This window comes from Hyposmocoma kahamanoa, unplaced genomic scaffold (genome assembly GCF_003589595.1).
Source record: "Hyposmocoma kahamanoa isolate Upper Pololo Valley unplaced genomic scaffold, ASM358959v1 192, whole genome shotgun sequence".
NCBI classification, from domain to species: domain Eukaryota; kingdom Metazoa; phylum Arthropoda; class Insecta; order Lepidoptera; family Cosmopterigidae; genus Hyposmocoma; species Hyposmocoma kahamanoa.
The window spans coordinates 9,187,674-9,206,081 of record NW_020653719.1 but is presented as its reverse complement, the minus strand read 5'-3'; the positions used below and the strand labels follow the sequence as shown (position 1 = coordinate 9,206,081).

Sequence of the window (18,408 nt, the reverse complement as noted above, 5' to 3'; positions counted from 1 at the left end):
AAGAGTTGCAGGAGATGGTAAATATTATGCATGGTGCTCTTAAAAGTAAAGGAATGAAAATTAATGTGTGAAAGACAAAGGTAATGGTTTTTGAAAGAGAGGAAGATATGACGATTTGCACGATATTGATTGAAGGAGAGAAAGTGGATCAAGTGAAAGAGTTTGTGTATTTGGGTTCTATGTTTACGTGTGATGGAAAATGTGAAAGAGACATTGAAAGAAGAGTGAACGCAGGGAATCAGGTGAATGGTACCTTGTATACCTTCATGGGCAGCCAGAAAGTGTCTAAAAAGGCACGATTGGCTGTGCATGGGGGGGTGCTGGTTCCTACACTTATGTATGGTAGTGAATGTTGGGTTTGGCAGAAGAAGCATGAAAGTAGAATTAATGCAGTAGAAATTAGAGCTTTGAGGAGTATGGCTGGAGTGACTCGGATGGATAAATTACGGAACAGTGTGATAAGAGAGCGTTGCGGCGTGGAAGAAGATATAGTGACAAAGATAGAGAAAGGGATGCTTAGATGGTTCAAACATGTAGAGAGAATGAATGAAAGAAGAGTGACGAAACAGATTTATAAGGCTAGTGTGAGCGGGCAAGGTGGTATGGGCCAACCAAGGAGAACTTATCATGACCAAATTGAGGCCATCCTAAAGAAGGGCCAGGTCAGGAGTACCCTTAACCGACGAGCGTGTATGAAAGCATTGATGCGTGTTGATGAGGCGAAAGATGTGTGTCAGGACCGTAGCAAGTGGAAGACTGTTGTCTCTGCCTACCCCGATGGGAAAAAGGCGTGAAGTATACGTATGTATGTATGTATGTATAAAATATCTAACTTTGCACATCATTTTTATTTGGAGATATTTATTCATTACAACAGAGAACCTGCTAAATTTTCGTTTTGGAGCCTTATACCTAGTTACTAAATTGTCATTTATCCCAAAATTTGAAAATTGCCCAGCGGTTTAACGACTCGCCGCGCTACCCGCTGGCCCGTTAGTAGCTATCGGGCATTTGTCGACGTCGGATCTTTGTCAAATTTTCTCCGTCTGTCCTTATTTTATTCATATATTAATTTACAGCGCGTGTGTTGCGGGACGCGTAGGCGGTCCCCCACACCTCACCTCCTAAAATGTAGGTTCGCGTTGAAATATCTCGCCTCTTTAGTTTAAACTAAATAAGTTATTTATTTTTGGAAGATTTACAGCGAATTTTTAACAATAAATATGTGTTGAGTAACAGGTGAAAATGCTAAATACAAATCTTCACAAGTGGTACAAAAAATAAGGTATTCAGTTTTTAGTCAGCAGAAACTAAAACATTATTATTGAAATGTACAATATAATATCATTTTACACATTAAGAACAAGTATCTCAGCCAATACAGGAAAAAAAAATTTTTGGATCATAAAAAGTCCAACCAACAACACGCACATCCTTAAGACAGAAAATAAAATAATGTAAAGTAATAATTACGTAAAGTGTTGCTTATTAAACGTTCGTCGAATCGAGCCTGCACTGGTACTGAACAGGTCTATAGTTGTATATCTCGTTTAACTGATCCCGGATGTGTTAATTAATACCTTAATTTCGCAAAAAATGTCGATTACGTTAGTTAAGGAGTTGGTCAATCAAATTTATTAAATATTTTTATTACACGAAGCGACGGGACGCGCAAGTTATGCGCCTGAGGTGGTAAGTGACACTGTCTATAGACGTTGCAGTGTCACTCAGAACTTTAAATTGCAAAGATCTAAGAGCCTTCACAGACTTTTAGCAGCGATGCAAACTCGATGCAGTAGTAGCATACTAATCGTCTACCTTAGTAGCAGTAGAGCTCCTGGTGAAGGTGTTCGTCCAGAAAAGTACTGCCACCTTACCTATTTCTGCTGCCAAGCAATAATGTCAGCATTAATGTGTTCCGAATTTTGAAGGATAAGGGTGCTTGTGAAATTACAGGCACATGGAACTTATCAACTATGTCTCAGGGTGACAGGTGCAATGGCAGTGCCCCTTAGATCTTTACACACACGCGCGACATAAGCACCGACCTAAACGCGATGCAAACGCGCGACTGCATCGTTACAAACGCGCGATTGCATCGCTACACTTGTGATTTAAAAGCGATTGCATCGATGCAATAGCGCGTTTGTATTGATGAAATCGCGCGTCTGTATCGATGCAGTCGCACGTTTGCATTCATGTATTTGCCCATAAATAGCAAGTATAGTAATTATGATTACTGAAATTATGTATTACTGAATTTCGCCGTGTGTAACCATTCTAGGGGCACTGTCATTGCCTATAATCCTGTGACGATAAGCTAAAAAGTCCCATGTGTGCCATACTGTGCTGAAACCGTCTTTATGTGCTTCAACAAACATGCTCGAAGCATATATCACACCCCTCATGGAAGAATGGCAAAAGTCACAAACGGTTATTGCTCCATTAGATACAGAAAAATATAATTCACATCCTCTCCAATTCCTGTAACTCTATCTACAATATTAGTTGGTAGAATTACAAGAATTGGAGAGGGTGTGGGTTAGTGTTGCTAAAAACCCGTTTTTTTTTCTGAGGTGAAAAAAAAACGGTTTGAAAAATGGTTGACGTAACTCCACTTATGCTAGTCTTCCATGAGGGGTGCGAAATTATCTGTTTTATTCATAGCCAAGTAAAATAAAAAAACAATACGCTTCGATTCTAATTTACTTACTAAACCAAGCATTGTGTCACATGGATTAAAGATCCGCCATTAAATATCAAGAACATGGATGTTTTTTATTTTTCATAAAAAGCGCACCTGTCAGGTGTTTAGAATTTTTTATCGGATTTTATCACTTTGACGTTCTTGCCTACTGATGGTTTGTAAACATTTACGTGTGCATTTTATTGATCGTATTTTACACATTCTGGTCTAAAACTGATTATTCTGAAAAAGCCCTCAGAGAAAATTTACTTCTTTCTTCGTTTACCTATTCTTTTTGATAGTATCACGAGTGTTTCCCTTGGTTACATGGGTTTCCAAACTTTTTGCAAGCAAGATAAATAAGTGTCAACACCCACCACCACCACAAAAAAAATGTATTTTTATATTAATTTAACGCAAAAAATCACAAGGAAAAATTGCTGGCAATTGCTTCCGAGGACTCTTCGGCTCCCACTAGGGAGTGTTAGGGACCACTTTGGGAAACCATGCCTTAGTTGAAACAAATTAAACACAGACCTATCATCATCCATTTTACGCAGTTTGAATTCATCGCTTTCAAGGCTACGATTGCCTTTACAATATTCCAATTCATCTTTCACTAACGGTTCTGCAACGCCGTATCTTTTCCTGATATGCATGTCCATGTCCACCAAAAACTTGTCCAATGCACTTTCATTGTTGGCGTCAACTAAAAAAAATTGCATATATTTTTGTGCGACAATAATATGTGACACCAACGGCCTATTTTATAAGTACTCTAGCCAAATTCGACATAGAATAAATGTCAACAAACAAAAACACGATTATTAGTGTTTTCACCTCTAGACTGTTTTACAGTCACCACAATTTCAATACTGTCCTCCGAAATTCGATTAGGCTATAAAATACTAATCTTGTAGTCATTTCTGTGATTAATTTTGTTCAATAGATGTTCACTAACAAGTGATTTGAAACTGACATAAAAATGACCACTAATTATTTATTAATGGATTGTGTCACTCCTGAAGAATATTTTATTTAAAGGGCGAGATTCCAAATATTTCTGTTCGAGCAGTAATTCAAGTTCAGAATCGGAATTTCATGAGAAATGCAGCAAATTAATATAAAATGGGCCGTGTTCCGCAGAAATGTGTTAACCCACAGAAAATCGTAAAATGAGTTATGAATGCAGTCTTATACCTTGTAATATAAAGTTTATTATTCTTTTCAGTAATATATTTTAAAAAATCGTAGTAATTGTTAAATCAAAAAATTGATTTCATAGGCGAATTTCGCAAAAATGTGTTATGTACATTTATGTCACCATAAATGTGAATTTACAACACATGTCTTTCAACGTACAACCTATTTGAAAAATGTAAACATTTTAAATTTTGTCGATGATATGAACAGACCGGAAATGATATAGATCCTGAAACTGAGGATTGGGCGATGAGAATAATCTTTTACTGTTAAATTCAGAATTTGGCTAATGGCGCACCGTTCAAGATATTTATTGCGAAAACTGAAACTTAATTGGCTTATTGCAATCTGAAAGAAAATGAATGAACGCGAATATGATGGTAAGGGGAAGATGATGGTAATTGAAACGGATAAAAGTGGAAAAATGGGGACAAGATTGGTAGCGGCACCAGCCTTTGATAGCCCTGTAAACACATTTTTTGAAGAACCCTATGTCATAGCGTAAAGGAAATACTTCAGGAGGAAGATTATTCCACACTTTGCAGGTTTCCAGGCATCTAAGATGTGGGGATGGACTCTACTCCTTTAGCGGGAGGTGTGATGATGGAAACGAGACCGTGGCACCAGTTCGAAAAGTTCCACAGAGCACTCCCCATTGTAAAGACAGTAAAACATGGACAGAGAGCCAACGTCTCTCCATAGGCTAAGGGGCTCCATACCGTTTGCGAGTTTGTGACCATCGACAATACGAACAGCTCTTGGATGGAGACAAGTGGATCAATCTGGTATTTGGGAGCTCCTGCCAAGAGATGCGAGAAATACTCCAAATGGGGCCGTACTTGTGTTTTATACAACAAAAGTCGGTGACCTGGTGAGAAATACCGCTTCGCTCTATTGAGCACTCCGAGCTTTTTGGAAGCCAGTTTGGTTTTGCTCTCCAAATGACCCCGAAACTGGACTTCGTTCGTGATATGTAGTCCAAGTATCCCAATACTCTTAGAGATGGTAAGGAGAAAAGGGTAAAGGTGTTCTGTAACTTAGGTGCTATTACAAATGGGTATTTTTAGCTGTGAACGCGTGTCTTTGCGGGATTAAATTGACAAGATTCTGTCCGCCCCATTCTGAGACCTGCTCCAAAAAGTCTCGATTTTGGACACAACTTGCAATCTATTTTGTTCCACTTGCTGGTATATATTTGTGCGATTTGTATATTAGGTATCACTGCTACTGTCATTCGTATAGCAATTAATGTTACTAGTTAATAACATATAGTTGATATGCAGGATGAACAAGGTTGGCGATAGCACAGATCCTCGGCATTAATGAGCATGGTGTCCGAGCACAATCCGTCCACAGCGACTTTTAAGCTCCGCTCAGACGGGAAGCTAATAATCCAAGTACACAGCCCTTTTGGAAGCCCGTAAGATGGTAGCTTCAATAGCAGTGCCTTGTGCCAGTCCCGATCAAAAGCCTTAGCGATGTCTAAGCTCACGCCCATTGCTTCCCCCTTGCTCTTGATGGCAGCTGCTCATTGGTGCGTGAGATACACAAGAAGATCACCAGCACCTAGGACCGCGGCTATATTAATAAGAGATGGTTAGTGTGATGATATTGAACGGAAAGTAATAGCCGAAATCAGGTAAATGGAGCTCTGTATGCCTTTGTAGGTAGCCAAAACGTGTCAAGAAAGTGCGGGTTCCAACCCTGATGTACGGTAACGAGTATTGGGTGTGACAGAAGAAGCATGAAATTAGGGTAAATGCTATTAGTATAAGAGCTTTGAGTAGTATGTGCTCTGTTAGTGCGTCTTGAAATTAGGCGAAGGGCTATTGATTATTGAAAACAAAACACGTTGACTGACAAAAATGAAAATGTATTTTATTTTTATTTCGAAATCGGTTAAAACATTCAGAAGTTACAGCGGAATCAATAAACGATATTTCCTTACACTATTCACCATTACGCTCCTTTGTTTGATCAGTCGTGTAAAAAAAACCAGGTAATGGTTATTTATAATGCTATATAGATATATACAAATATTATATTATCGACATCGATAGTCAAGGGACAGATTCCTTTGACTATCGATGTCGATAATGTAATATTTGCTTGCCCAACTCTAATGTAATATTTCGAATTCAGGCTGGCCAATCGGAGCGAAGTTGCCATCGTAGCTATTTAGCAGAATAGTTTTCAAACAAAATAAATAACATTTCGTCTCTATTTCTGGTTATATACTCGATGCTTCTACATAACCCCATTACCTACTTATCTTTCTATTTATACGAGCAGGCCCTGGGCAGAGTTTAAATAATGAGCATTGACAAAAAATTTTCATCTAGTATGCCATCACTAGTTGCTTAGCAACGTTTTGATATTAAACATTCTATGTCAAATTTGGCTAGAGCATACTTTCCCAAACTTTTTGGCTTACCGTCCACTTGAGTAAGATAAAAAATTTCAATCTCCAGCACAAGAAAATCTTTCTAATTGAAAAAACACGTCACACTTGACAACTAACATAGTATTATCTATATAAAAATTGCGTTATATTGTATTTTATCTCAAAATTTCGCTATATTTATATGTCATTCGTATACGATTTAATTTCAAAGTGACAGGACACGTGATACAGGACAAGTGACAGGAAATTAACAATATATTCTTTATTGTACCAAATAAAATACATCACAAATATTAGATTAACAGAAAGTGAGCAAAGGTGGACTTATCTCTAAAAGAGATCTCTTCCTATGTTAAATAGGTAATATTAATATAACTTAAAACAATTTTCAGGCAAAACTAGGTTAGTTGTTCATGTGCGACGTACTTATAATATTAACTTAACAAATAAAATCACAAGGAAAACATTACATATTTGCAGTGTAGCTTATATAGATAATTCAGGTTTTTTTTTCAAATGCGGTAGCACCCCCTGTAGGGTTAGCACGATAGGGCGCGACTTGCGCGAGAACGACATAAAGCGCGAGATACTACTATTCTCGTCCTAAGTCGCGTCCTGTTATGCTAGCCCTACTAGACAGAATCAACGCCTGCCAATTCCTTCCGAGGCCCCTACCGCCGTGGGACTATTCAGCGCTCACTGGGGGGTAGGGACTACTTTGGGAAACTAGTATAGAGTAAAGAGAAAACAATGTAAAAGCATGTGATACGTACTCAAAACCTTGATCTTCATAATGGCATCTTCTAAAACAGTAGCAAACATAGCAGATGGGAAATAGGTCAGACTGCAAAAAAACAAAATCACATAATGTCGTTGGCAGAATATCTGCTGGTCAAATGCTCAATTAATGTCTATAACTACGAATGCTATATCTTAACCGGGCAGACTGGGCAGTTTTGCCGAACATTCGAGTAAAAAGGCTGGACACCCTGATTTTCTAAGGATTTGTATGTTATTTTAATATGACAATGTTTTTAATGTTTACACATTAAAAACATTGTCATATTAATAACCAGGTTTTTTGATCATTTATCAAATATTCATTCTAAAGGAATAACAAAAAAATCTGTTATTGCGTCGAACGGGGCGTTTGCTCAAACCACCATGTGGCTGGTCAAAAATAAAAAGTCTAACATAAGCCGGACACCGTCTAATGTTGTTGAACATGCATCCAAAAAGCTTAACTATGTCTAGCTCTATCCGAGCGCCTGGCAACGCTGCCATAACGTACCTACTATCAAGAAATAAGGGCGCGATCAAATTAGCCGCTGTTAGCCGCGCTGCAGCCGCGCGGCGGTCGCGCTGCAACCGCGCGGCGGCTGCGCGACTGCGCTGAAGCGCGACCAAATTTTTAGTGATGTTTTATCTTTCGACTCAGTTACACGATGGATTCTGACGAAGAAACGTTACTTTCACTTATTTTGTTAAAACTGAAGAAAAAAAATTAAAAAGAATGCCAGAACGTATTAATATAATCGACAACGTGTAATGTCAGACATCACATATTCAGATATAAATGCCATTTCCATAAGGATTACCAAAAATAAATTTTTGAAAATTCTTGGCAACCATCTTGGATTTAGAAATTAATGCCACATTCTCAATGAGCACTCCCAAACAACTCGAAACGTCTATAATTCTCGTTGTTGATTGACAATGTCGTAGGCAGCTTTAGAATCCGTTCGTTACCTTTATTATGTCAAAATAATCAAAATTAATACTACCATTAAATAGTTACAAAACTCGATTTACGAAAAATATTTGTAAATAGTTTTCGCCTTGTTTACGGGTTTTTATGGGATTTTTACGTTTTTACGTTTTACGTTTATTCGAAAAATCGTGCCCGCCATCTTGGATGTAGAAGTGAGTGCCATATTCGTATTGAGCATCCTCAAATACGTCGAAAAGGATACCCATATTGCATTTTTTTGAAAAATCGTGTCCGTCATCTTGGATTTACAAATAAGTGCTATATTCGTAATGAGCACCCTTAAATATGTCGAAAACGATACCCAACTTGCCGTTATTTGAGAAATCGTGTCCGCCATCTTGCATTTAGAAATGCGAAAAGTCGTGTCAGCCATCATGTATTCAGATATAAATGCCATTTCCATAAGGATTACCAAAAATAAATATTTGAAAATTCTTGGCCACCATCTTGGATTTAGAAATTAATGCGACATTCTCAATGAACACTCCCAAACAACTCGAAACTCTGTAATTCTCGTTGTTGATCGACAGTGTCGTAGGCACCTTTAGAATCCGTTCGTTACCTTTATTTTGCCATAATAATCAAAATTAATACTACCATTAAATAGTTAAAAAAGTCGATTTACGAAAAATATTTGTAAATAGTTTTCGCCTTGTTTATTTTCATGGGATTTTTACGTTTGTTTAACACTATTCTTCACACTCAGAACCAAAAGGTATATAGTTAGGGGCGGTTAGAGTTCAGAGAATAACTGGCGCAACTGATATCCCATATTGCCAGGTGTTGTTCTGCATTCTCTATAAATTCTTCAACTCGATTTTCGTCATCGTAGTTAATTTGGAAAATTAACATGTACACCTCAGTAACCGTGATGCAACCGAGCGTGGCTGCTGCGCGACTATCGCGCGGCTTTCGCGCGGTTGCAGCACTTCTAGAAATTGTATGAAAAGTGACAATCGCGCGGCCATCGTGCGGTCGTCGCGCGGCCGCCGCGCGGCTGCAGCGCTGCTGTAGCGCGGCTAACAGCGGCTAATTTCAACGCGTCCTAATTATACGGTATAAATTGACCTACCAACAAATGGACGTCGGGTTCGCGCTAAATAGTGTCCGCACCTATAGGGCGTTACAATCGCATACAGAGAGTGATTCGCGCAACAGTCTTCGTTTGTTCGACTGACAGCGCGGTTGTCAATCATGCAGTACTATATAATAATAACTTGTAAAAATTACTTTGTATTTATTAATTTGTAAAGTGCAAAAACAGAATTTTGTAACACTTTTTCACTAAACAAATATATTGTGTTATCATAATTATCATTTAAAAGTGTTATTTTGTACAGTTTTATAGTATTTAATTTATATATAAATTAATCGTAAATATAAATTACAAAAACAAACAAAATAATCAAAAAGCCAACTGTCCTTTTTCTATACATTGCATGCGCAAAAGATGGAAAGAGACCCATTACGTCAATTTCAAGAAACTTATATAAACTTCTTGTTCATTTTCAATTGTTCGACTCTGGTTCGACCTATAAGCGATTGAAATATTTGGAACAAAGAAAATATTGGTTGGTCAATCACTGTATATAACAATAATAATTACTCTAAGCCTAAATGTACCACTGCTGTGCGAGGGTCTCTTCCTTTTTTCCATTGGTTCCAGTTTTTGGCTGCATCTGTCAGTCCTTTAAAAGGGGTCCAAGTTTAGAGCTCTAGAACTTCCACTCCGTGGTCACCTTAGTCCTTATCTAGTATAGTCCTAGTAATTTTCAACCATTTCCGGATTCAAGATTTTTAAGTAAACGCTTGAATCGCATTGTCTGTAAACGTTGTTTGGGGAAACAGGCTTGACTGAGATCTACATACTGTTCTTAGCGTGATAAATATAAAATCAGTTTCTTCAAGTGAATTTCGGTTACTATTGTATAAGTCGCTAGTCATTGAAAGATACAACTAACAATCAGATTGTCTTTTTAGCCTACTAGCGTACTTCCCTTGTTTTAAAATCGATGTGGTAATCGAGACATTTTTCTTTAGTGTGGCTACCTCACCACCTGTTCCCCGCTTATTCATATTTTTTTTGTGAGAGTCACTGTTCGCATGGGCACAGTATAATAAGAGGCAATGTTCGGCGCGTAAATTTCCTGCACTTCTCTCGGAGCGTAGGGTTGTTACATTATTATTTTATACGCACCTACAGGTTGTAAACATAATTTGAAATAAGGTTTTCATTACAGTATTCTCGTGATATATTATATAACCTTTATTAAATGCAGTAGGTACCTACTTACGTAATGATATTTTTATACCAGGATTGGTAACAATTATTAGATAACATTATGGAGTATGATTATGAAATAGAAATGAAATAATGAGAAATTCTGATTTTGGGGCACTCTTATTCAAACTATTGGAAACAAAACAATAAACACGTCTAGTATTTGATGTCTATAATGAACGGCGTGTAACGACCCGTTCTATGCAACGCGAGTGCATCGCGAGATTATGCGAATGTGTGCGTCGGTACACGACACGCACACATACAAACGGAGAAATCGCGCTGCTACGTTTGTATGAAGTTACCGTACTTGGGACTTAACGGTAAATTTGGAAAATACTTCGCGCACTACCATCAATCAATATTGATGAATTGATGATAAAGGGAACAAATTGAACTCCATCGCAGAAATATCCAAAGAATTGATTGAATGAAGAGAAGAAATGATGATTTAAATGAAATAGAAATAATTTTTGACGCCACTACTATTTGTTTCCAGATGCGGAAAACCTTGACCCCTTCACAGAACGATTCAAAAGGGTCACTTGGGTAATAATATACATTTCATTCTAAACTTTATATTAAGTTTTGAATTGACCACCTCGGTGGCTCAACGTGGTCTTTACTGCGGACGCTGGCCGAGGAGGTCCCCGTCCGATTCGTAGTAGGATCAATTTGGAAATAAACTTTCCGAAACGGGTTCAGGTCTTATGGGTAGTGCATTCTGTTGTGTACTTACAGGAATACTCTTTAATTGGCGGGGTTGCTTTTTTTTACATTTACTAATTACGTCAATTATAAGACTTTGCTATAATATTTTTTTTTAAAAAGGAACCGATTTATATGTACTGCTTATATGTACATACAATACAAACTGAAACTAAAAACTTAACAATCGGTTACCGGAAAGTGCGTGAAACGTGATTCAGCCCCTAGTTTGCTTACAGGTTAATATTTTCTTCAAATTTAAATGCGAGACCAATAATGAGGTATATAATACCTTTTTCCATTAAAAAAGAATCATCAAAATCGGTTCACAAATGTGAGTAATCGCGTAACATACACACAAAAAAATAACAGTCGAATTGAGAATCTCCTCCTTTTTTTAAAGTCGGTTAAAAATTAAGAAACAGGTGTAAGGCAATTATCACACTGCCCCGCACCACGCAGCGGAGTGCGCGAAACGACCGATGAATCATGCGCCCCGCATTCCCGCGCGGAGATGAGTTTTCAGTGTGTTGCACGTCGCGTGTTTTCTATACATCGGTCACACCCCGGACACTCCATACAACAGTCGAAAATTATTTACCTACTACTACTACATGTAGCAAGGTGCTATGTGCACACGCGCAAATGTGTGCGGGAAGTGGCAGGGTTACCCATCACTTGCTCGTACATACGTACGTTACGTGGTCAGAGAGGCAACATAGCGAAAATTCTAACGCTAATCTTTTATCTATAATTCTATTATAGAATCCTAATAATTACACATATTTATTACGTAGGTATTTATATCGATACAATATTATATTTTTCATTAATTCACTAACTAGAATAACATTGAAGATTTATTTTAAAAAATATATTAAAAGCACTTAAAATATTATATTTTGGACAGGTACCTTTAAATAAAGTAACCAAAGTAGTCAATAATTAGGTATATGCACTACGTAATATTTATCGGCAATGCTCACGAAGTTATGGCGTCTTATTATATTCATATAATAAATCTGTATTATATATTACTCCGCACTAAAGAAAACAATAATTGAATGAGTCTCAGTCAAGTCATCTTTCAAAAAAAACGAAATAAACTCCTCTCTTTATGCAACATGCAACATGCAGGCGTCTATCTACCTAGAGTGCTTTCTATGTTCTTTTCTCTGTGCATGAGTCATTCTTATCTGCCCCCTGATATAATGAAAACAATTGTAGTGCCAATTCCTAAGGATAAGTCTGGCGATGTGTCTGATAAACGTAATTATCGGCCCATTTCACTAGCAACAATACTCGCGAAGGATCTGGGCAGCCTCTTGGATGCTCAATTGGGGAATATATTGCAGCTGCACTACGCCCAGTTTGGATTCAGACTATCAACTGAGAGCGCTGTCTTGAGCCTTAAGCACACGGTCCAGTGCGCAGTGCTACACTGAGCGTCGAACGCCTATTTATGCTTGTTTTCTAGATTTATCCAAGGCGTTCGACCTCGTATCGTACGATGTACTCTGGGCCAAACTGCGTGAGCAGAATGTACCGGCGGAGCTGCTTCGCATGTTCCAGTATTGGTACCTCCATTTTTTTTTATTTTTATTTTTTTTTTATTCGGTTCACAAAACTGGATACAACTCTTAAATAAAGCATAGCAGATGAGATAACATTATATGGCGAGAAGAGTGTGTCCTTCTTGATGTGAACACAGTGTTTCGTATATAAAGTGCTTTACAAAACTATAAGTGAGTCAAAATTTACATATCCAGTGTTATACAATAAATTTACGTATCTAGTGTTATAAATAAGAATGAGATAACCAAAAGCCACTACCCAATACACTTTCTAATAGAGTTTCTAGCAGAGGCCACAGAACCGGAGAATATGTCAAAATCAAATCTAACACCATTATAGCAAGAGCACATGCGATACACTGGACTGTGTTGACCGAGGTTGGTCCTACAAGTAGGAAATGAGAAAGTTTTGCGATTGATTAGGCGGCTTCCGGGACGAGGTACTGATATATACAGGCTTTCGAGTATATCAGGTGCATCAATGATACCATGAATAACTTTGAATAGAAACATCAAGTCGAGCGATTTTCGGCGTTTATGCAGTGAGGACATATTAAAGTAAGAGAGACGAGACTCGTATGAAAGTAACTGTTTACATTTAAAATTGTTATATGTTAGATGATAGAGGAATCGTTTTTGTACACGTTCAATTCTATCTGAATGGACTTGGTAACCTGGGTTCCAGACAGTGGAGCAGTATTCTAAAATGCTACGTATTAAACTGTTGTAAATTAAGATAGAAATTGCTGGTTCATTAAAAATTTTCATTTGTCTGGACACAAACCCGGTTAACCTTGAAGCTTTACTTATAATTGAGTCGAAATGATTTCGAAAACTTAGGGTGGCGTCCATGACAACACCCAAATCCCGAATACTGGTAATTTCCGTTAAGGGTGTATTGTTGATAAAATAAGTAATTATTAAAGGTTTTTGACGTCTGGTAAATTTGATGTGATAGCATTTACTTGTATTTAGAACCATACAGTTATCATAGCACCATCGATACAATCTGTTAAGATCTTCTTGAAGCAGCAGGGCGTCATTAAGCGAGTTGATAGCTCTGTATAGCTTTAAATCGTCAGCATACATTTTAAACTTCGAACACTCCATCAGGTAAACAGTGTGAAATGGGCCGATAAGCTCTCGGACTATATATAGGTTGGAGTGCGGGGTGAGGCAGGGTGGAATATCGTCACCGAAACTCTTCAATCTGTACGTGAATGATCTGATCGTTGGGCTCAGCAGTAAGCATATCGGATGTAGAGTACATGACATTAGTGTCAATAACATTAGTTACGCGGATGATATGGTCCTGCTGAGCCCAACGGTCAGAGTATTTGAGGTACTCCTGCATATGTGCGAAGAGTATGTGAAGTCACACGGCTTGACATATAATGTAAAAAAGAGTGTGATAATGGTCTTTAGGGCCGCCGGGGGCAAATTACCGAGCTATGTTCCACCCATTAAGATAAGCAATATAGAACTCGAGCGGGTCTATCAATACAAGTACTTTGGCCATTTTGTCTCCGACGACCTTAGGGACCTCATGGATATTGAGAGGGAACGCAGGGCGCTGGCGGTCAGGTGTAGGTGTATGGTGGTGCGAAGGTTTGCGCGTTGCAGTGAACAAGTAAAGATTCTACTTTTTAAATCATACTGCCAAGTTTTTTACACGTGCAGCCTTTGGACCAACTATACGCACAAAGCCATCAGCGCCCTGCGAGTACAATATAACAATGGTTTTCGTATGTTGTTGGGGCTGCCGCGGTTCTGCAGCGCGTCAGGCATGTTTGCACAGGCTCGCACTGATGACTTTTATGCCATTATGCGCAAAAAGTCGGCCTCACTGCTCTGCAGACTGCGAGCCAGCTCCAACCCAATACTGAAAACCATTGCCAGGAGAATTGACTCTCCCTTTATGAGGCAACTTTTTTCGCCTGGTTTTTAATTGCCTCAAATGTTCATGTTTTTATTTTAATTTAAATTTAATAATGTTTTAGATTTAGTGCCTACTAACATAATTTTTAAGAATAAAATTGTTACTAACACATGTGGACCAAATAGTTGTCTGAAATAAATATATTATTATTATTATTATTATTATTATTTATCCCGTTTAGATGATTAGAAACAGCCGTACACAGCAAAATTCATTCAACTGTTATAAATAGATGAAAAAAATGATGTTATATATAAACGTACAAATTTCGTAATGAATAAATAAAAACTATATTCAAATCAAAGCCGTCTTAGCGCGAAAATGGCTCGTCGACAGCCTTGTTCTCGTTCAGTCAATGTGACCGTCAATGTGCGGGGCGTGGTGTGGTATCTAAAGCTAGGGAGGGGCGGAGCGTGTCTTTTCTCGTTACCTACTTATTTGTTCTCTGCTTCGGTACAACGTTAAAATACGCAGCTACGCACACCGTTGCGTGGCGCAGAGCAGTGTGATAATGACCTTAAATCAATTCAGTTTCTTGTACAGATTTTTTTATATATTTAACATAACACTTGACTTACACAATAGACGAATGTAAGATGTGTGGGCGTGGATGTTCCTAAAACAAATAATAAGTAAGTGCTCAAATAATAATATATTATAGTAAAATTTGGCACCTAAAATGTGAGTGTAATGCAGTATGTCTACAAGGTTAATTAATAGTGAAAGAAACGATAGGATTCAATTAATTTTTCAGAGGTTTACCAATACAATTGTACATATAAATAGACCAATATCTTAATTAAATGCTGAATTAAGTTTTTCAAAATACTGCCGATTCACCGCTAAACGTTTAAATATTTAGAGCGATGCCACACGATACGTTGCGTGAACTTGCAAGACACTGCAGTACAACGGTACTGCATATAAATTAGAACTACATGCCACATGGTACGTTGAAACGGTGCACGGTGACAACACGCGGTGACGAAGCGGGCAGTGCGTTAGGGCGCGTTCCCATTATGTGGTAATGTTTTATTTATCGTTGGACATTCTGTCGCATCTAGCCAGTTCCCATATCATGACTATCTGTCGTGACAATGACGTGGACGTTTATTTTATCGTTAAACGACTATCGTGTCTAGTTGTTCCCACTAGATCGTAAAGATCATTTATCGGTTCACGACAACCGCCTTATCGTTTGCACGACAGAATCGTTTCAAGTTACGATTATCTGTCGTCACATTTTTATCGTGACGTTTTATTTATCGTCTGATGACCATCGTTCTAGCCCTTCCCATTGTCATGACAGTCAGTAGTCGTCGTAGCGACAAGAAAGTCGTGAACACAATTAATCGTGTTGTAGGTACTATATGTGAACAACTTCATTTAAATATACAAGCCACTACACTTTAAACTGCACGACTATCTGTCGTCACGACATAATGGTCATGATACCGCATTACTCGTGTGGCACTCGACGACGCGTTGAAATCATAGCGTTGCGATGACCCATCGCACCGGCAGCGCCCTTGTGATATCGCTCTAAGCGAGACACCACTTCCGCTCGGATATTCGACGTGAAACGCAAAACGTCTCTTTCACTCTCATTACATGGTCAATAAAGCCTTTTCTGATAAGCTTTATGCTATTCCGTTTCAATAATACAGGTGGCTCCCTGGTGTGTTTATTGTTTTAGCTTTTAATTGAGAAGTTCTCATATAATTGGTTTCCACTTAGGAACAATGCAACATCTAATTTATAGTTCAATAATATGTATATTATTATGTGGTTCTATGAAATGCAATGAGACATTGTATGTGTAACTCTGATTGCAAAAATAATTTCGACGATGGCTTGTACATACTCGTGTGAAGTTGACTACCCCCAACGGTGCCTAGAAACGACCCATACAGGTCGTTAGTATATCGTTAATATACGTTAGTATGCCCACTCTCGACGTAAGTATACCCAGGAAACAATTTTTTTTTAAACTTTTTGGGGTGGTCAACTTCACACTGCCACCCCAAAGCGGCTTTGATTGATTCTTTCTACGGCAATCATTAGTATATCGTAAGTATACGTAACTATACTCACACTCGTCGTAAGTATACCCGGATACATATTTTTTTTTAAATCAAAATGGGATGAATGGGTCAACTTCACATGTGAAGTTGACCACTCCACTTTGTTTTTTTTCAAACGGACCCGGAAACGGCTTGCGCAGGTCTATATAGTAAATCGTTAGCATACGTTAGTATACCCACATTCGACGGTATTGTCGTAAGAGAACGATGATTTGTTTCAAAAAATAATTACACCACCACAGAAAGTTATTAAAAAAAATGATTGTTCCCCGAGACACTTACATCGAGAGTGGGCATAATAACTTACATCGAGAGTGGGCACCGGTTATGGTGTGGTCAACTTCACACGAGTCTTGTAGACCTCGTATCACACCTAGATGCTGATCTAGCGATCGCTAACCTACCTTCAAAGCATTACAACCCTTAAAGTAAGGGTGAGGCCAGACGCAATTTGTGAGTTGTGAGACGCGTTTTTTGAGTTTTGTAGCTCTCATCTGAAATTCGATTGAAGCGTCACATGGGCGTATTTTATTCAGTTGCTTTTAAACGTTTGTACGGGGTGTTTGTGTCATATAGTCTAATAGATTCACTAACAATAGTATGCATTTATGAGGCATAAAAGGTACAGTTAGAAAAAGGAACTGGGTACATCCATTCAATATGAAAAGATTAAAGTGTTTCGTAAGTTTATGTGTCAACGAAACGTATAAGGTAACTACCACATGCCAACAAAAACGTTTCCCTCACCCATCCCGTCACCCGCACAAACACGTCACACAAGTTTTGGTGCAATTACAGGCACACGGGACTTGTCAACTATATGTATATATCTCAGGGTGACGGGCGCAGTGGTAGTGCCCCTCAGATCTTTGCAATTTGAAGCTCTGAGTGGCACTGCAACTGTTGTGGACAGGCGTGTAGCTTACCATCAGGCGCACGACTTGTTCGTCTCGTCACTTGATATTATAAAAAAAAACAGTGCGACCGAAATTCGGTCGTAATTACGTACGTGAATCGGCAGACAATTAATTTTGAGTCGTCGTGTGGTACAAACCGGACTTTTATATGAAACCGAATGCAGCGTAAACTACGCGAAACAAAAAATACCTAAGACTCACAACTCACAAAATTACGCTCGTCTGGCCATCACCTTAAAACTGCTTTCTTCAAGCCGTTGAAGAAAGAAGTAGTTGGTAAAGAAGAAGTTAGGTAGTAGGTAGTAATTGCTGTTGGTAACCATGATACTCACGAAGAAGCCAACGTAACTCTGCTTTTTCCTGATTTTGCCTGCATTTACATGAGCAAATTGCAAATGTGCCGTTGCGGTGCCGGATGTCTGCGACAATCTAGGACTGTGTTGACCAGAACTTAAACGTAACCTTGAGGACATCTCCGCAGTGCTACTAAGCTTTTAAAAAATATATCTTTTTTAAATAAAATTCATATGAAAAAAATCCGTAAAAATAGAAAATCTTATGCTTTTAACGTGATTTTCATAAACGACAATTTTTTGTCTTATTTTTCTTGTAATGCTGAGTTATATTCTCTCTGGTTTTCTCGGTCTAAAGAGAATTTTTAACTGCATCCGTCCAGGAGTAACGCAGCTAATGGGAGATTTAAATTTCTGCAGTGTAGCTATATAGTCGTCACGGATGTTTTACGTGCTGAGGCATAAAGGACTCTGCCCACTACATCATTCCATACCGTGACCGTAATCGTTACGACACATGCAAAATAATATTATTTGTATAAGTTAAT

The 18,408-nt window shown here is 38.3% G+C and overlaps 1 protein-coding gene across 1 annotated transcript in view; it reads right to left on the bottom strand.

Moving 5' to 3' along the window:
* The window catches only part of LOC113226613 (dynein regulatory complex protein 9-like), a 29,318-nt gene extending 11,311 nt beyond the window's left edge, over nt 1-18,007 (bottom strand). Inside the window, exons 1-4 of the mRNA XM_026459313.1 lie at nt 17,900-18,007; nt 15,145-15,182; nt 7,067-7,137; nt 3,224-3,395 (exon numbers count right to left, since the gene is read on the bottom strand). Coding sequence (XP_026315098.1) covers nt 3,224-3,395; nt 7,067-7,115 — 221 coding nt within the window. The 5' untranslated portion in view covers nt 7,116-7,137; nt 15,145-15,182; nt 17,900-18,007. The remainder of the gene's footprint in view (nt 1-3,223; nt 3,396-7,066; nt 7,138-15,144; nt 15,183-17,899) is intronic.
* Nucleotides 18,008-18,408: the final 401 nt, after the last annotated feature.